We start from the raw sequence: 13724 nt of genomic DNA, 5'->3' as shown, positions 1-13724 counted from the left end.
ACTCGTAAACGATGAGTCAACCTCAAACCAGAAACTCAGCGGGCCGCCAAGGCACAGGCACAAGCACACACACGCACGCACACATACTGTGTACTATACTATGTGCCTGGATGCCACGGGGAACGCCAACCGGAGCGAGGCGAGTGGGTTCCCCGTCCCGAAATAACAGTTGGAAACCTTTTGAGTCGACAGGTGCCGCTCGATGAAGCTAAGCGAGAAAGTCTACCTGTATGTAGGAGGAAACCTTGAGCATCTGTTGACAGACGGAGGGAGAGAAGCAAGAAAAGTGGACGGGGGGACGAAAAAAAAAACTGGAATGCTACGAGTCACAGATTCACATGAAGGGTGAAAAAAAAAAAAAATACATAGTACAAACCGAATAGGGTCAGTGGTCCCAGCGTCGCGGCATCCCGCGTTGACAGCTCCGCGAACCCTGTCCCCCATCCCGCCTATCCGCCCCTCCCTTAGCCTTTTGCAGGTTTTTCCCCTCCCAACACACGCACTCAGGCACCGCTTTTTCCGCGTGCTAGTTCGGGCATTTCTGTCTCGAACCGTGAGCGATCGAGCCGTCATCGACCGTCGTCTTGTGCAGAACCACAAGAGCCACAAAGAGCCGCCTTCCCAACGGGGAGTGGGATCGTCTGCGTACGCGACTTCCAGGTCGATATCGCTCGCCAGGCTTGCTTTTCCCGCCCAGCCGTGGGCGGGTAGAATGGCCGTCAAACCCCCTTGATCGAAGGATTCCTCACAGAGACTAGCACGCAGCAGGGCGCCCCCCACGCCATACGTCCTCTTGTTTCCCTCTTTCCCTCCTTGATCCGTGATTCTTGTGTCTCGATCCAGCTGGGCGGCTTCTCCTCCGTGCCGTCCACATTCCAGTGCGTCCGTCAAGCCCTCGTCACCCACGACCGCCCTGCCGGAGCATCTTGCAGCCGCCATTGTGCAAGTCTCTCCGTCAGAGTCAGATCAGCCTTGTGTCGACGGGCGGGGAGGGCCGTCTACAGACACCTGCTCCGTTGGACGGCACATCCACGGGTATCCCCAACGAAATGCAAGACCAGGTGCCGCATCCAACGGGGGCCCGCGTAGCAAGCAGAGTTTTCTCTCTCCCTCGCCCTGAGATGAGAGTGGCCCCGAGATGAATCAAACCAGAATGCACATCCACAACCTTGCCCAGGCGACGAACGGCCCTGGGCTGTGAACGTCCTGCGAGATTGGTGATGCAGAGCCCCCTTGGTCCGCCATTTGCCAGGTTCAAGATGCTGTTGCACGAATGCCGCCCCCCTCCCCTCCCCCTCACACGAGCTGTGCTGCCAGCCTACACGTTCGTGATACCCACGGCAGAACCCATTGAAGCCCTGCGAGGCATTCAGGTCCCAGGCACGGCAGTTCACTCATCTGCCCTGTCGTGGGAAGTGCAATAGGCACCCGAAAAAAGAAGCACCACCACCCATGCCCGGGAGATCTTCCCCGTGATCCACCCACGCCAGCCCAGGACAAATGAGCCCCACCGGGAACATCCCACCCGGCCAGCAATTCGCAGAGCTCGGGGCGTGCGTCTGGCACCAGCCTACACCCCCACCTCGCCTCGACATGGGAATTGGAAAAACTTCACAATGGGGTGCATTGGTGAGCTTGCACTATTTCCCGGTGCACTTCTGATCGGTCTCTCGACACCAAGAGGCAAGGCATGTTTCAGGCCCCGCTAGTCCCGCGTCCGCGTCGTTCGTGTCTTGAGTGCCCTAAACATGGGAAATCTCCTCGCGAAGCTTAGCACCCCCGAGAGGGCCTCTGGAATGGGTTTCGCACTCGCCGACAAGACGGGTGGTGCTAGCCGTGGCTCGAAGCGCAAACCTGCCGCCGGCCCAGCTTCCTGCCTACCGCACCCGGCCCGCATCGCTGATGTGGCCATACCCGACACGGGGGGATCAGGCCATGGTGGACGCCTCACAGTACGCGAAGCCCACTGGACGAGTTGTCCCGCTCCAGCTGCCCCCTCGGCTTCGAGAATTTTCACGGATCCACATCCTCACCGGTGAAGCTGGCGTGCCCGAGGGGAGTCGAGCTTGGAAAAGACGTGGGGAGAGACGCATATGCCAGAGTGACACGTCGGCGGCATGAATGACGGGCATTGAAAAAAAGGAACGAAACATTGCCCTCCCTTTGGATGCCCACTGCACCCACTGACGGCCCCGTCTCGGAACCGTGGACGAGGGAAAAATTAGATTAGAAAACCGTCAGATCATACGGCTCACGGATGCTGGCAACCCGAATCGGCCATCTGGGAACAAGGGACATTTCTCTGGCCCTCTGGCCCTGTGGCCCGGTCCCTGCTCCCCAGCAAGCGGGCCGCGGGAACGATGGCGTATAAGATCTCGTTCACAAAGTGTCTTGTGAAAGGACCACCGTTCCATCGGACGCCGAACCATCGCCTGGCCAGAGAGAACCCTACGAGGATGGATGAAACCAGGCGGGGTGGTCAATGTTGGACTGTTCCCAACAAAAAGCCGTGGCCCGTGCCGGGTTAGAATTGCTAACCATCTCGACAACGAAGCCAATTCAAAGCAGCGGGGGGGAGACAATCGCCATTCCTCGAGGCACCTCCGCGATTGGTAACCGTCCGCAAGAGTGCAAAGTGCAGCAGATTGATCCCGCGGTCTGGGCCGCCAGTGTCGACTCACCCCGGGCAATAGCACAGCGTGTGATTTGGCCTGATGTCGATTGAAGCCAACCGAAATGGTGAAACGGGGAGCCGCCCAAGATCCGACGAAGTGCGGTCGTGTCGAGCCGTGACTGGCGCATCCCCAACGCGTCCACGGCATTTTTCACGGCACGGCATTGAAGCCCTGGGATCGGGATCGATGACAAGAGGACCCCGTTGTTTGAACCGCTCTGCCGTGCCACGAGACTCTGGTTCGCCCGTCGAGAACTCTCATTGCGAACTGCGTGGCCGCAGGTACCGGTTCCTCCCAATGGGCTCCTCGCTGGATACGGGACGAGGGGCACGGCATAAGCTTGTCTCAGGCTCCTGGCCACTGACACTTGGGACACCGGGTCGGTTCGCTGCTGTTCCTGTCAGCGTTTCTGCTGATGATGCCTACACGCGTGAGGCATCCGACCGTGCCGTACCACGGGCCTGCGCAGTGCCCTTCCCAGGGACCTGGAATGCTGTGGTCCTTATTTTCAGACCAGCTTGCAAGGATGAAACCGGTGTCCGTAGGGAACAGAGCCTGACGTCATTGTCGGCTTGCCATGGTTCAAAGGGGGGTCGTATTACGTGAGCCGGTGATGCCCAGCATCGGGGCCTGCGTCTGTCCGACTTGTCTCAAGACTGCCTTGGTTGATGGGAATGCGTGAGACGGCCCCTGCTTCGCTGCAGGAGAGTGCTGTTACTGCAGCACCCGTTGCGTGGTTGGACGGCAAAATGCCTGATGCTGACCGACAACGGGTGTTATGGTTTACGTGTAATGTCGATCGCCAACTCGTGTGCCTCTTGTGCAAGTCCAGTTGTGCCCGGTCAAAAGAGGGGGGAATGAGGAGGCTCTGAAACCCGACAGTTGCAGTGGTTCGACCAAAGACTCCTTCTCGAACGCTGCTGGCGCCGCCTTGCGGGCGTTGGGCCAGCGAGGACCTCGGTCAACCTACGTAGTGACTGGGAAGGATAACGCAAGACGGCTCGGCATACGAGGGGGGAATTGTTTTGTTTGTTGTTATTGTCTCTTGCATGTCTCCCGTCAAGTGTAAAACAGCGCAAAAGCAACTAGGACCCAGAGCGGGCACAACAAGCAAAGAACAGACCACCAAGACCGGGCGTGCAGAGGGACCATGGATCGATCGATTCGGCGTACCTCCGGAAGGGAGACGAAGGACGTTGCAGAGGCTGATCCAGCTGGTGAAAATTTCTCGTCTCTGTTGTGTCCAACCTTGGAGCGAGAGAGGGATCAAAACGCATGGCTTGTTTGGCGGTTGATCATGGGATTTGTGGGAATGAGCCTGCGTCGAGAGGACATGGAATGGCCTGCGGCCACTCCCCCCCAGCAACTGTGCACGACGGGGCATTGTCGAATGAGATACCGCCAACGCCGTGGCTCAACGCACCCGGTCTCGAGGGCGGCTCGTTGCCTCGTCGGCTGCTGCGCAAGGCGTGTGCTGCAGGCTGAGGCGACAGAGGGAAGGGTAAGCCACAGATGAAAAGATACGACCGCGGTCCGCGTGCCGGGTGGTCGAGAGAGCGAGGCATCGTCTGTCCGAGTGATATCAGTCCAGCCCGCCAGGGGCGTTGTCGTGACTGCAGAGACGAAGGCGAGAGATGGAGATCAAGGGCCCGGCGCTGACTGAGGCTCTTGTCGCAGCCAGTAACAGGAACGGCCTGGCGTGCAGAATAGAGTTGGACAACATGGGCTGGAGGGTGCGGGCTTTTCCGCAGCAAACATTGAGCTGAGGCGATTCGAGGCTGGGCTGATGGCAGCGACTGGCGCCCGTCAGCACCGAGTTGCCGCATCGAGCGCTCCCCCCTAACAGGGCCAGCTGCAGCAGGCGAGACGCCTGGAAAGCCCAGGCACAGCGCTGGGGGTTCCACGACGACACACCACACCACACCACACCACACCACCGCGACTCTCGTCCGGGCCACCACGCTGGCCGCAATTTCGACTGGGCTGGGCCGCACTCGCGCGCATCGTCCCATCTGGCGCTTGCCAAAAGCGGCTGCCTCGTCGTGGTGAGCCAAAGTGCACAACTGAGTTTGCCGTTATCAGTGTCGTGGTTCGGTCCAGACCTCCCCTCGCCTCCCAGAAGTCTCCTCAGAGCTCCGGGCATCGGGGGCTTGGAGGGCTGCGATTGAGCCAGCTCCGAGATGAGGAGCAGTCATCGATGACCTATCCGTCGTCCACCTTGGCGCGGGCATGGGCGTGCAGCTGCTTTGGGAGGTTGCCCAATGCTTGTCGCCCGCCCGCCGCCCTGGCCCTGCTCCGCTGCACCGTCCTCGGATGGACAGGTGGTGGTCGACCGGTCTAGGGAATCATCAGATTGCGGCTGCTCGCACACGAAAGAGGGCATGCCGGCCTCGCACGGCGGCATCAACGATGCGCCTCTGTGGACCGCGCATCTGGCAATGGCGGGAGGGAGAGGGTTCGGCTCCCTCGGTGCCCTGCGTCAGAGGACGATGGGTCTCGAGATGGCATGTTTTCTCGCGCGGCTCACGTCATGGCGGTCGTGTGGGCGGGACACGCATCGTAACCCAGAAGCGCGAGTGTACGGGTCCCCTGCTCAGAGGGAAGGGGAACAAACCGATATTGACAATGGGTATCTGGCGGGGAATGGGTAAGGGGACGACGGCGTGCGCATTCGCCTGTTCGAGCGAGGTCGGAGACATGGCCAAGCGAGACGGTGGACGGGGTGTGGCTGATGAACGACGGATGGGCTGATGGAAGCATCTCATCTCTGGTTGCCCAATCTTCGTGCGAGATTGCGAACTGCGCGCCATCGACGGCCGCGGGCCATTTTCTGTTCGGGTTGTAAATTGTTTTTTTTTATTCCTTGCGTGCTTCATTGGCGGCAAGACACAAAGCCGCCCAGGCAGGAGCGCAGGTTTCGCCCTCAGCACAACCTGCCCGATGACTAACATCGCCAGAAGGGACAACCAACAAGGCAAAGAGACAACGGACAGTACAGAATTGCTAATGCCCGTCCATGATGATTGTGCCACGGAGCTGCAGATCCCGTCATCTCCCATCTTTCTCTTCTCTGCCTTGGCCCCCTTTTGCATCGTCAAAGTTTTTTCGTCCGCAAATTGTAAATTCTCCTTGCGCCGCCGGGGGGGTAGGACCCTGGCCGCCAATGTGGGCAAAAGAGCCGTTGTCAAGAGCCTGCAAAAAGAAAAGGGAAAAAAAAAAACCACTGATCAACCGCCCCCAACGTGCCCCCGTAGTTTGTTCCCGAATTGTGCGCTGCACCCGACCCCCGTCCACTGGCCCCTCAGGCCTGTGGCATGTTTGGCAACTTCCGAGCAGTTGCCTTGGCGGGGGATCCTGGCCTCTGAATTTTTCAAATTCGTTTTCCCCCCCTTCCCCTTCCCTCCTCCCTACGGACCACGGCGCTTGCCAGGGGCTTGAACGCGGCATGGAGAATTGTCAAGCCTCCGGCACCATGACGCCTTTTCCCGGAGACCCACGGCTCCGTCGCGAAGGCTCCAGAAGTGGATGCTGGTTGTGCTGGCTTGTGCTGGATGGTACTACCATGTCGAGTCACTGTAGAGTCATCGTCGGTTGGAGTCATAGTCACTGAAGCAGATGGCAGGATTCTTGCAAGGCTTGAACTGGTCTTGTATTTTTTTTTTGTGTATTGATGGATTGCCCTCTCCGTCTCAATCTGGTGCTCCTCACGCGTTCCCCTATTGCTGAGATCTATGCTTCCGCTGCCCAGTTGATCCGTCAATTTGGTAATGCCTGTTCTCATATGCCAGTGCAAGCCGTCCACAGACGACGTGTTCCGTCTGATATCGGGGTCTTTCCCCATCGCCTCCGTCGTAGTCCGAGCCCTTCCGCTCCCGTGACGAGCACCCTCGTTAAGTCCCATGTCGTAATGTAATGAAGCCGAAGGAGGGCCTATCGATGCCCCGATGCCTGTGAGCAACCTTTGATAATAGACCCCAAAGTGCCATGGTACAATCCCGGTGAATCCCATTGTTGCGCCCTCATGCGGTTGAAGCAGGTGTCCTGCCAAGCCAAGTACTCCCCGTAGTTGACCCAAACTTTTTTTTATAATGCAGTACTCCGATGTAATGCCCGTTTTGTTACAACAAGTCGAATCAAGGAAATGAAGAAGCGTCGGTGTGCCGATGGTGTATCGAGGAAACTGAGTTGCGTGCTGTGCTGATAGAAAAGGAAACAAGAAGAAAAAAGTGTGCCGCTGGTCGAGCGGCTAAGGGTATATTGAACAGTGTATCGAAGAAAGTGGTCGTCATGGTTGCGGTGTGTTTAAGCGGATCGCCGGCGCTGAAGTCTGGCCTGCTCGAACGACACGGCATAGGCCTGGAGTTCCCTCTTGGCCTTTTCCGACAGGTGGCTGGCGTCCGTGTTGGACGAGGTGGTGCTCTGCATCGAGCAAAGGCTCGAATTTGAGCTCGAGGTAGTCAGTGCGCGGCGGGTGGACGACGTCCTCGGGGAGGAGAGGTAGGATTGTCTGGCGGGCGTGCTGCCGTACGGCTGGGCGTTGGAGAAGTCGTAGGCGGGCGAGAGGTAGAAGCTGTTGGCCTGTTGCCTCGAGCCCCAAGGGGACGAGGGGCCGTTGAGGCCAGGCGAGCTGGCGACCGAGCTGGGCGTCGACGTCTTCTCGAAGTCGGCAAGGCGGCAGGACTCGGAGCAGTAGGCGGTGCCGTCGGTCTGCTTGTCGCAGCCGAGGCAGAACTCGTGGGTCCAGAGGTCAAAAGCGGACATTTTGATGTGTGTGTGTGTGTGTGTGAGTGTGTGTGTGTGTGTGTTGGTAGTGGGTGGTTTGGTTGGTGTTATTCAGTTGACCGGTGTCAGTCTTGTCCAGGAGGCAGACAAGAGAGGCGTGGACGAGTTGGTGTAGCAGTGGACGATGTGGACAAAGTGGTGAAGGAGTTGGACGGGCCGCCGTTGTTAAGTAGGACGGGACTGGAAGCAACAGGCAAGAGAACGAACCACGAACAAGTGCCGGAGAGAAGATGAGTGAAGTCGAATGATGGGAGAAAGACGAGTGGATCGAGGTGTGGAAAGAGGTCGGCTCATATGTATCTATCCTCGAAGCACAGCCTGCCCACCCAGAGGAGCACGCCTTTGGGTGGTGCAGAGGTACCGGGGCAGGTCGAGTGGGCGGGAGGGTACATTGGACTGCAGGCAGAGAGCGAGCAGGCCCAGCACCCACCACACAAACATGCACACACAAGCACAAGGGCAGGAAGTGGCCGCTAGTGTGCAGGTCCGGGGTGGAGATGGCCAAGATGGAGATGGAGGGCAGAGGGACGGCAAGGATGGCATTGGCACTCTGGATGGGCTGAGAGAGGACCCCACTCGTAGTGCTCTCATGCCCTGCAGCGATGGCGCTGAAGGGGGGGGGGGGGGGGGGGTGGGAGGACAGGACGAAGGGGGGTGGGCACTGGTGAGGGAGAATGAGGGAAAGAGAGGGGAGCAGATGGGCGAGATTGGCAGACAAGATTGGGAGAGAGATTTGGAAGGGGTGGAGGGGACGCAAAGGGTACGTACCGCGGACGGGGGACCGTCCAGCAGACGCTGGCGTGTGATGGTTTTCTCTGAAAATTTTCTGCGTCAAAGGCGACTGTTTGTGCTGTGTGAGGTGTGGAGGGGGGAAGGACTTGGAGGGGGGCAGGAGCAGTGGTGCAAATGGTGCAAGAGAGGGGTGCAAAAACATAATTGTCTGGCGTCGAGCTAAAAACGGCGTGAAGAAGCGGGGCTGGGCGCGGGTACGTACTCGCCAGCGAGAACTGGGCCGTGGGACACACGCAAAGGCGTCATGTTCGGGCTGTATGGCCTTGGTCTTGTCTGCTGTGCTGCTGCTGTTGCGTTATCTGCTGGGGGGGGGGCCAACAGTCGACAATGACGCGGGAGGGGCGTGAGAGAAACGCTCTGCTGCATAAACTCTCCCGGTGGACACCTCCATCAGCATCAACGGCTAGGTCGAGCAGCACAGAGTGGGCACAAATGGCGTGGGCACCAGCAAGAGGACGGCCAATGTCTGTACCCGGCCCCCTGTATCCCCCAGGCACAGTTCTGCCCGTTCAAAACATTGATGCAATGGTTTGTGCAGTTGAAGAATACCTCAGGCATGAGTACAGTCTGCAGAGGAGCCAGAGATGACGGTCCTGAGCCAATCACGGTCGGGGCAGTGGAGAGCCAGCCATCACGCAAGGAGGCTAGCTCGTTTCGACAGCGCTAGCGCGATTCGGGTCTGGCAGTGTTATGCTTCATTGGCCCAAGCTCGTCTTCACTCAACCACACGCCTCTTCCATCCACTTCTCCTTCTTTTCCCTGCTCGAATTCAAACCATGATCGACGCCCACGCCCTCCCGAAATGATGCTAGCAGATCCTGACCCCGGCCTCTGCTCAAAGAACTGTCATGTGTGGTTTGCCAGATCCAGCGCTGCACTCCTCCTGTGTCGCCAGCCGGGCCCAGAGGCAGCGTTGCAGTATTAGACAAGGCAGCACACCACCACCATTCGTTCTGACCACTGTCGTTCGAGGATGGATCAAGGTGCATGGCAATTGCAAATTGCTACTGCGACAGCAACCGCACCACAATTTGCACATTTGCTGGCAGCAGGTCGACGAAAAGAGAAAACCCCTCAGAAGCATTCTACGCCACCGTTTGCCCTCGAAGCCCGGCCTGGACCAGTCTCGACGACGGCTGTTCCCTTGTCGCTTGGGCAGCCGTTGAAGCACTGTTGTGCAGAGCACGGATAGAGGTGAAGAAAAAAACTCTTCAACCTCATCTCCTTGACGAACCCGCAACATTCCTCAATCCCTACATCTCCCGTGTCCCCCCTATCGCTCTCCCGGCTGCTCACGGCCGTCGTCTCTATTACGACCCTCGCTGGTATGATGACCGCTGGGGCACATGGAGCTCAGCAGGTGTCAGCCAGAAACCAGATGCAGAGCAGCCTGTTGTCGAATGATGTGAGGCATGGAACCGCGTGGGGGGTTGGTGTCCGCAAAAATAGAGGCAGCGGCCGTCCCCTTCTCCACGCTCCACCCTCTGGAGAGTGGCCCCTCGAACGACGGCAGAGAGGCCAACGGCAAACCGCAACACACCATATGCAGGTTAGGAGAGGCGGCCATCGAATGCTACGGCGGCGGTGGTGGGGTCTCCTCTCGGGTGCAGACAGACAGACGATGGACGCTGGGGCAGCCAACCAAGCACGTCGACGTTTTCGCGTGCCTTTGCAGCGGCCTCTTTTCGTCTAGCCGCTTCGCCGTCTCAGTCCACCCACCAGAGCCCACCACGCAACGATCGGCCTCGTTGCAGGAGAGTTGGGCGAGGGTAGGGGGAGAGGCCAGGTGAAGGCCATCGTCGCCCATCATTGGCCGCGCTCCAATTTGTGCAGATCCAGCGCCAGCTTCAACCCCATCCCGTGGGGTGGCGTCAGAGTCAGAATCCGGGGTTCGCCATCGCCCGTCTGTCTCTGTGTCGGCTCATCCCAGCTCGCATTCGAAATGGCATCGTCGCCTGGGAGGGGGCCTCGGGTGCTGTCTGCTTCTCAATGGTCTTTGCAGGCTGTGCCTGGTCGAGAGTTTCGGCGCCATCCTCATGACCGCCGCGACCCGGGTGTACCTGGCATGACAGCCAAACGTTATTTCGCTACGGACGACTCCAAGTCCGTCCACGGGTCTCGTTACGCAGCATGCACCGTGGCATCACAACACCGCGGAGCTATGTCACCCTCGATCGCCTCGCCTGCGGATCGTCATCATCGTCTCGTCTTGCGGCCCATTCGTCTCCGTCCCAGGCAGTGCGAAACATGATGCGGGCCAGCGGCTAGCGCCTCTGGATTAATCCCAATATGCACGCGTCTGAATCCGCCCCCATGAGGCATCCTCGTCGAGCAGCAACAACATGGGGCCATTCCGGCAGGGATGGCGGAGATCTTGTGCTTCACGCACCACGGCGCTCCACCCTCGGCCGGCGGCAGCCACGGAGGCAGTCCAAGCCGGCGAAGAGCATCACACCTCTTGCCTGGCGCCGACGAGTCGACGGACCCATACGACAACTGCACGCTGCAAACTCCAGGAAAAGGACCAACACAAGCACGAGTTGCAGCAAGCTCCTACAGGCCGCTGTCTGCAACCCGTTATGCCTCCGTCGTCCATGCAGTTGGAAACCGCTGCGAGCCAAGAGCGGCTAAACCGGTTTGGAGTCCACCCGCATCTTGCTCTGAGGCGGGGGAGGAGAAACAAGCGCAGGACGTGGGACAAATCAGCATCGCGACAGCCTCCCCACACCCGAGTCGACCGATGGACTGCCCACCTGACCACTCGTCCCCGACGCCTTTCACTCAGACCTGCATTCCGTGGCCCTTAATGCAGCTGTTGCATCACGGACTGTTGCAGGAGCAGACCCTGGACCGGCCTGGTCGCCAGGAGTTCGTCGCCGTCGTCACTTCTGGGGAAATTGACGTCTTGAGCGGCCCTTTGCGGCTGTCGCCTCTGGATAGCCCATCGGGACCGTGGTGATTGGCCGCCCGGCCGCATGTTGCTAGCGCGAGAGAGGTAGTCCCTGAGGTGCGAAATTCAAGCTTCAGCGCCGGCGCCAATCACGACGACCGGACAAGACGATCCATCCCGCCATTGTTGCGATACTCATCGTGATCGTCTCACAGATGCCGGTCGCTCTTTCGACAAGGCTGCCGCGGGTATCTGAGAAAAGCACACCATTGGCAGCGGCGATGGGGCCTTCTTGTCTCTGGCGATAGCAGAGAGACAAGAACCCCATGACTCCTGTTAGCCCGGTTTCAACCTAGCGGCACCCTTCAGATAAGCCGTCTCTTCATGCGCCCGCCCAATCAGACGGCCCACAACCACTGCTCCGAGGCGCCTTGCCAGGAACTGGCACATTGCCCAAAAAGATTGGCAGGATGACAATTTAATCCGATATCTGTATCGCCAACCCGCTCCGGGAGCTGTGGGGTTGACGCAACTGACGCTGCATCCCGAGGGTCCACAGATCTGGCGTGGGATGGCGAGTGCGAGATACTACATCGTACTATTGCTATGTATGTACGCGTGTGGTGTGGGCTTCGCGTGCTCTGCGCCCGCACGAGATAGTGCTTCGCCCCAAGTGGGACGCCCCAAAGCGACAGAGTGCTGCGGCGCAGAGGGACGGTCCCCGGCGCAGGGAAACCCGTCCGCCAGAACAATTTGGACGAACAAGTCAAGACGGGGGCACTTTGATGGCACCAGCGAGTGCCCTCGAATTTAAATTCGTACCAGCATGGCCGAAGGGTCGGTCGGCTTGCTCGGCGTCGGCTTCGTGCAAAGGACCCCAGATGGCGATGCCGGTGCGCTCCCCACTCCCAACTTAAAATGCTTCACGGCGGGAGGCCCGGACCTGGCTGAGATGAGAGAACGTTAGACTTTGAACGAGTGGCGACCGCGACGGGGCAAAGACAAAGGATTTGCACTCATGCCGTTCCAACGTCGACTGGTGCCGGTGCCAGAGCCCAGAGACCAAAAGCAGGAACCGGCCTCAATCCGCCAACAGCGGATTTCAGAGCCTCCCGCGCTTGGCGCCGCAATCAACGAGGTCGTAGGCAAATACTAGAACCCCCCCCCACTCAGAGCGGCAGGCCGTTGGTTGATCAGGAATCCAAACTACAGGCGGTTGTGGTTCCGAAAACATGCTTCCAGGACGTGCCGTGCTCGCCATAGGGCAACGACCCCCATTGAGCTCACTCTCCGAGCGCCATCTCGGTCGGATCGGGGCTAAACGGGGAAAGGGGGGCATTTGGGGGTCGTCATTTATTCCTACCCTCGCCGATGATCCCGCAATGTCCCGCGCTGGTCCTTATCTCGCCAACTCTCACGACGGCCCTGCGACGGCCGCAGACACGCATCTAACCGGGGCTCACGGCGTGCACCACCTCTGCGACTAGCATCCCGAAGCAGCATCAATCTCGTCCCCGATGAGGACCAGTTTTGATATCAGATGCCGCACCGCAGCTCCAGTACTAGGTAGCGAGCGCACACTCTGCCGTGTGCCTGGCACGGACCATGCGGGAGGACAGGGACCAACCCTGGTCCGCCCGCAAAGGGTGTTGGGAACGGAGTGGAGGTCATGGGAGAAGGTGTTCGGGCCAAATGTCTTCAGACCCGTTGAACATCGGAATAGCCTCACCAGGCTCCCTTGCCTGTGGAGTCCGACCTGCCGTCCACCGCTGCTGGCTGCTACCCAATACTCGGCCCGTCTGGCAACGATGGCTGCATGGGGGGTTGATCGCCATTCGCCGTGTCCGACGACGAGTTTTCCCAAGCTGAGCTGGGACCCAAGCTAAACCACAGCGAGACTTGGACGTGATCACAGCAATCACCGTCTCGACTCGTTACTGGCCGCTGGAAAACTCCAGAACACCGCGCTGTCTCACAATAACCTCATGACACCCCTTCTCCCAAGACACACTATGGCCGCGTCTCATTGGACGGCTTGCGCAGCAGCTCGATGACAAACACCAGGACTAGCCCTGTTTGGCAAGACACAGGCGGGCGAGCAACACTTTGCGATAAACGACGGACTGAGACGGAGAGAGCATGAGCCTTGCTGGGTCGGCTAGTGCGGGCGCGTTCCGAAGCCATCACGGCGTCAGCCGAGGATTGCGATCCATCGACGAGCCACCCCAAGGACCCCTGATGCGCACTGCTGGACAGCATTGGCAATCCGCAATGATGCTGTTTGGCTTGTTGGAGCTGGCTGCATGTTTTCGTCTCTGCATCGGCGGCCGCAGCTGCTTCGACCACGTACCTTGCAGAACAATGACCTCTTCTGGCGACGCACCATTGCGCCAGACAACTCTTTCTCGTCCGATATCAGTAGTGGAGCACGGCACGTCTCTGGCTTGACGGGCAGATTGGTTTTGCCAGGCCCTCAGCAGGTGCGGGAAGAATCCAGTCCCCGGCCCCCCCGAGCTCAGGAGCAAAGCTGCCGGCGCAAGCAGGATGGGAGAATACCCAGGCCAGGGTCTTCGACACTGAATTCC

General features: G+C 59.2%; 2 protein-coding genes across 2 annotated transcripts; both read right to left on the bottom strand.

The window, feature by feature from the left end:
• Positions 1 to 4257: 4257 nt before the first annotated feature.
• On the bottom strand, positions 4258 to 4818 carry ColSpa_09601 (uncharacterized protein; the record flags this gene model as incomplete). Its single annotated transcript, XM_049275813.1, has 1 exon — positions 4258 to 4818. The coding sequence occupies one exon, from the start codon at positions 4816 to 4818 to the stop codon at positions 4258 to 4260; it is 561 nt and encodes a 186-aa protein (XP_049131770.1).
• A 2159-nt stretch (positions 4819 to 6977) lies between these two features.
• Positions 6978 to 7436, bottom strand: ColSpa_09600 (uncharacterized protein; the record flags this gene model as incomplete). The annotated part of the gene is made up of 1 exon (XM_049275812.1): positions 6978 to 7436. The coding sequence occupies one exon, from the start codon at positions 7434 to 7436 to the stop codon at positions 6978 to 6980; it is 459 nt and encodes a 152-aa protein (XP_049131769.1).
• Positions 7437 to 13724: the final 6288 nt, after the last annotated feature.

The sequence above is a fragment of the Colletotrichum spaethianum genome (assembly GCF_022836535.1).
Source record: "Colletotrichum spaethianum MAFF 239500 DNA, contig29, whole genome shotgun sequence".
Taxonomy (NCBI): Eukaryota; Fungi; Ascomycota; class Sordariomycetes; order Glomerellales; family Glomerellaceae; genus Colletotrichum; species Colletotrichum spaethianum.
Note: the sequence above shows the minus strand (reverse complement) of the source record. Positions and strands in the feature narration are given on the sequence as shown.